Raw genomic sequence first — 6,000 nt, forward strand, 5'->3', positions numbered from 1 at the left:
AAGAAAGCCAAATTACTCCGAGTAGTCAGGTATTTCTGTAATGTTGTTATTATCGTTTTTCCCTGATGTTGATATGATTGCATAAAATTAGTTGTTAGATATGAAATTTTGTCAACATAGCCAGTTGTATGTAGTTAATTGCTCGTTATGCTTTGGTCGTGATCAGAAAAGAATTAATACATGCCTATATCCATCTTTGGCAGAATCTATTTTCTTCGACTTAGCCAATTTTTTCGAATTTGAGAGATCGACTTGTAGGCAAGGTTTACTGTAATTCATCAGTGTAACTGTTTTGATATTATCACTTATATAAAAAGGCAACCGCTATTCGATTGCTATCCATCATGCGTATCGTAACAATTCTGTAAAATATTTCATATATTTTGCTTTTACGTTAGACGGGTTGCAGACATTCGTTTAGTGCATGATAGCTTTAGCATAATATGAAAATATTTAGATTAAGATATAAGCCCTGCAATTTTGTAGTTTCTTTTAAAATCATGCAAAGGTTGATCAAGAAATAGTGTCGTCTTGGAATAGCGCCTATAAGATGGAAATGCTGCAGCTTCAGCTTTTTGAACACACCGATTTAAAACTTAAGGGTGATAACATCATCGCTACTTCTATTTTTTTTAAATTTAAATTTCAATTCATTTCTGCATTTTTTTCCAAGAATACAACGTACAAACGAAATACAAGAATTACGCGGAGATTTAGGGTGAATTGAATATTCTCAGGAAAATCACATTTTACAAACAAATTTGAAAAATCAATGTTTGTGCTTGTCAGAGTTTGTGTGATTGCAAAGAATTTTCACTGTTTGATGAAACCTGCCAAAACTTTGAAACTGCATAGCTTGCTTACTGTGACAATTTTTTCGATTCGATAAAACTTTCACCATTTGTTTCTATCATACGTATTAAATGTAAGTTTACTCTGTTATATTTATCAAACTCAATTTGAACACGATGAGGGATTACATAAATCGAAAACTCAAACACAATGATTAAAGACCATAATTATTCTCTCACGTCCCCCCCCCCCCCCCCCCCCCCCCTTTCTCTCTCTTTTCCGGATTGTATTCAATGAAGGCATCGGGGACAATTCGCGAAACGGAACGTCCCATGGGTCTAGATGTGTTAAACTTGGTGGCCATGGCAAACAGAAATCTTAGGATGTCAGAGTCCCTTCTGAACACGGTTGGCCACAAAGGCGAGTATGTCATCTACTTTCAATACAATTTTATACATACTGGACTCTATTTCTGTAACGGATTTACTGATATCGTATCAGAAGTAGCCCATGTTGGGAAACCTGTCGAATTTGTTCAAATGACCAATCCCCATCATTACAAATGTATTTCAGCCCCTTTACCTTACATTTATTCTAAAAAGTATGTTATTAACTAACATCACTTGATGACATGTGCTTATAATAATTGTTCGTGTTATACGATCAGGCTGATGTAATATATATATATATATAAAATTGAGTGGAAAGTAAATTTGATCCAATTCAATCAAAATAAATTCAAAGCAATTCAGTTCACTTAAGGCCCCAGTCATAATACCATATAAACACGGATCCTCAAGGATCTACACGGTGATCCAGGGAGATCCGGGGAGAACCAGGGAGATCCGGGGAGATCCGGGGAGATCCGGGATAGTTTCGACCTCGATGAAGTGTCGACGAGCGTTGATATGACTGTAAACACGGTATCAACACTGCAGATACACGGATAAGGCCGGAAGAGCGCGGCGTCTACACGGACAAACACGGCATCTACACGGATCAACACGGCAACTACACAGCAGCCACACGGACCATCCCGCATTGCTCTGCCAACACGACAATCCCCGGATGACGCCGGATGTTTTTGACGTCCAAAAGTTGCCGTGTTGGCCCCCGGATGCCCCCGGATCTACACGGACATACATGGATGTCCAAGGATGTCCTATTTAGGCGTCAACACGGCTCTCTCCCCGGATCATCCCGGATCAGATCCGGGGTGGACAGGTCCGGGGTGATCCGGGATGTCTATGTGACTGGGGCATTAATTCTGTTATTGTTTATTTCCATCCAATAAAAGGGTGGAAAATGGCATTATTGAATCAGTTTGCAAGAAATATACAATGTGGATCACGATATATTTAATAGAATTAAGAACCAACTCGGTAATGATAGATAATAATAGAGCTATAGTCCAACAAATAAACGGCGATGCGTGCTTTGCAAGATTGACAGGAAAATAAGTATGAGAATGGAATAGAGTGGCCCAGTCATAGCGAATGCAGCACATTGATAGCGAGTATTAAGAATTATTATTAATGTTGATTTGCAGCTGATCAGATTTCATAGTTATTTCACTTCAAAATGTTCAAACTAGGCAACTGCAATCATTTTCTACAACAAAAAAGTGACAAAAATATTGAATTTACATGAAATTTGATAATGATAATCGTAAGCAGTGTTTATAAAACTTGTCAGTCACTGACAACGGTTACTGACTGTTTTATACTATATTGAAATCCTTGCAACTGATTGGTTGAGAGCATTTTTTTTTTCTGTGAAATCACTGATAGAACACTTGATGAAATGCCCCCCCCCCCCCCCTAATGTGGTGTCCCTTCGGAAATTTTACTGCCGCTACGAAACGTGAAGGAATCAGCATCACAAGATTACGGGATATTTCACGATGAGATATTCTGGACGCATTTTGATATTTAAAGCCAAAACAACATGTTTTAACAGAGCTTAACATTGAACTAAATTTGCTGAAAAACGAGGGTAGGCCGGCGCCAATGACACTTAACGACGATTCCACTTTTCTTTTCTTTTTTACGTGCATAATAAGCTCTGGGGTCTTTTAATCTAGCGACGTAGGTTTTACATGAAAAATTGTTTTTAGAATTTGTGGCAACGAAACGTAGCAAAACAGGAAGAAAGAAAAAATATTAATTTTCTAGTTTTGTCTCACTCTGCCCATTCACCGGATATATTTTGCAATTGGCATGCTCAGTATTCGATATGCTCATTAATTATTCGTCGAGATTTTTTTTTTTTTTTGCCCCTATGATTTTTGTTGTGGCATCAGCGCCACGAAATGTTTTCACATTCATAAATGAGTGCACGCTATCTTCAATATTCATGTTCACATGCAGTAATTTACAGTTCCGCGGACGGTTTCCTTCCTCGCGATTGTGCCGACGTACAGGAATCAGGCCGGAACGTTAGCGGGCGCTATGCCATCTATCCTGATGACTGCGAAGATCCGTTTTTCGTTTACTGCGACATGGACACAGATAGAGGGGGCTGGACTGTAAGTACGAATACGTCGAAGTGGTTTGCTTTAATTCTGACAGTACTATCGGAAACCAGTTTTTTTTAAAAAAATACAATATTAAAGGTATTTTGAGATGGCGCTCCTGCCTTTCCCCCATAAACCTATAAATAAAATTCTTGTTTCTATATGGCATCTTGCAGGGCTGCCCCCAAAGAAAGGAAAATGACATTTTAGGAGAGCTCGAAGTATTGAACTAATAAGAAGTTCTCCCACGTGTACTTGAATTATGTTAGTCTTATCACACCTTGGAAACTGAGTAACATGATTTATTTTTCTTGAATTTGCATCTAGAAAGTGAGTAAAGCTTTAGTACCTCTTACCCATTGAATATGCTAGATTTATTTATTATCATTATTTTCCCAATCTTTATACATATTATGCATTTCTATTTTAAAAAAAAAATCACTGTTTCAAATTCAATGTCATTACTCTGTATCAAAATGCTGTCTCTTTATTGAACGTAACATAAGCTAGCTCTCCTGACAAAGTCTAAAAGAGAAATTATTCCCTGTACCGTTTTCCCAAGCTCCCCACCCACTCCCTCTCGGGGAAAATTAATTATAGGGAAAATAACGGAACTAGAATCATAGGCCAAATCAGTGTAATCAAAGGAGATGACATGCGCTCTTCGCTTTGTCTTGTAAAGACTTACATAGAAACATAGAACATACAAACAAAATTAATGTATTTGTCATCGTTCCTGAAACAATGACATCCTTCCAAGATTTTCCACAGACGACTGGACGGCGGTGAAGACTTCGACCGCGGCTGGGCAGACTACAAGTACGGCTTTGGGTCGGTGGTCAACGAGCACTGGCTGGGCAACGAGAGGGTTTACCGCATTGTCCGTCAGAAACTCTACCAACTACGAGTTGATCTCGAGGACTTTGACGGGGAAAGGCGGCACGCGGAGTACCTGACGATCCGATTGGGCAACGAACACCAGAATTACGTCATCAAACTGGGGCCATACAGTGGCGATGCAGGTAGATACTAGTTTCAACTTTGTAAACTGTGTGTCGGTATAAGATGATACACTTTTATCACTGGGGTGTCAGTGTCATTGGGAGATATCATGCTCGAACGTGTCGGCATATTAAACCGCAGGCTAGCCGGGAAAGCAGTTAATAGATAGATAGATAGATAGATAGATAGATAGATAGATAGATAGATAGACAGATAGACAGACAGACAGATAGAAGATAGATGGACAGACAGATAGATAGATAAACAGATAGATAGATAGATAGATAGATAAACAGATAAATAGATTGATAGATAGATAATCAATAATCATATAGATACTGTAGATAGATCCGTCTGTGTTTTGGATACTTCTGTCATTTGTGTGGGGTTTTTTATTTTGGTCGTTTTCTCATTCTGATTTCGAGTCGTTAAAGGAGACATCCGGATGATTTTCAGACTTTAACATCAAAAATAGATTTTGATCAACTATAAATTAGTCATACTCGGTACAGAGTTTCAGAATTTATAGCGACTGGGATGAGAAATAAGAATGTTGTCAAAATTTATAACAAGTCATAATGGAGAAGGATGATGACATGGCAGCCTCACCATAAGAATGATTTGAGTGCTGCGGGCTCAAGTAAGCAGAACCCCCCCCCCCCCAAAAAAAAAAAAAAAAAATGCATCAATTCCATACAGGTGAACTTTCCAAGCAAGTGGTATTGTAATGAAATTACAAACATTGCTATATTTCTGAAATAATATTATGTGAGCCTCCTATGTCATCATTCTTGTTCAGCGTAATTTTGGCTATTTGATGAGAGTATTGGCTTCTACGCCCAAGGGCCGCAATGAATTCCACAAATTTTTACCTGGAGCTGTCGATTTAAATGATTTATGTTCTGCACGATTTTAAAGTATGACATTTTTCTAGACTTCAGCTCCTAGAAATTTAAAAGTAAGTTGAAATGGTAAATATTCTAAATATTTGTATGTTCCTTTAAAAATCATCAAAATGGCAACAGGGAACGGACTTCTGTCTCACAACAAAAGACCATTCACAACCAAAGATCGCGACAACGACGGTCACGATGGCAACTGCGCGCAGACCTACCACGGGGGATGGTGGTACTTTTCTTGTCACACCGTTTCTCTCAACGGCATATTCCTGGCAGGCTCGCACGACTTCGGCTCCCACGGCGTTGTCTGGTCGCCGTGGAGGGGCCAGAACTATTCGCTGAAGCGAGCAGAGATGAAACTCCGCCCTCTCTCGGCCAGGGCACGTTTCAACGACTGAGCACCTTGAAAATGTTAAGTGACTGTCTCAAATGCAATGGGGAGCTGTAGATTTTCGCGACGCGGACGTTCGACAGGTTCAGAGGACAAACCCTGTTCTGCGCATGTGCGAATTTGCTTATAAACATCGAACTCGCGTCGCCCGAGTTTGCAAGGTCGGTTGTGGGCACTGATCTCTATAGACATCAGTGGTCAGTGCTTGTGGGCCATTTTAGCGTCCCCTCTAATTTGCGACGCACAGAGCTACTCGATGTAATAATCCAACGGAGGCGCCATTTCCTTTGTATCTGCTGCGTCCTTGCGTGATCTAAAGCTACCTTGCAACACGACGCAAGGGGAGAGGAGAACGGCCAACGCAAAAGTCGTTTCAAACGTCCGCGCCGCAAATCTAAAGT

The 6,000-nt window shown here is 39.8% G+C and overlaps 1 protein-coding gene across 1 annotated transcript; it reads left to right on the forward strand.

Moving 5' to 3' along the window:
* Window positions 1-3,292: 3,292 nt before the first annotated feature.
* On the forward strand, window positions 3,293-5,606 carry LOC139739276 (ficolin-2-like). Its single transcript, XM_071649885.1, has 3 exons — window positions 3,293-3,319; window positions 4,068-4,329; window positions 5,335-5,606. Exons 1-3 carry the CDS (start codon window positions 3,293-3,295, stop codon window positions 5,604-5,606), a joined length of 561 nt encoding a protein of 186 aa, XP_071505986.1.
* The last annotated feature ends 394 nt before the right edge of the window (window positions 5,607-6,000 follow it).

This window comes from Diadema antillarum, unplaced genomic scaffold (assembly GCF_040938485.1).
Source record: "Diadema antillarum isolate AM-2024a unplaced genomic scaffold, OU_Dant_1.0 seq00000792_RagTag, whole genome shotgun sequence".
Lineage (NCBI taxonomy): Eukaryota > Metazoa > Echinodermata > Echinoidea > Diadematoida > Diadematidae > Diadema > Diadema antillarum.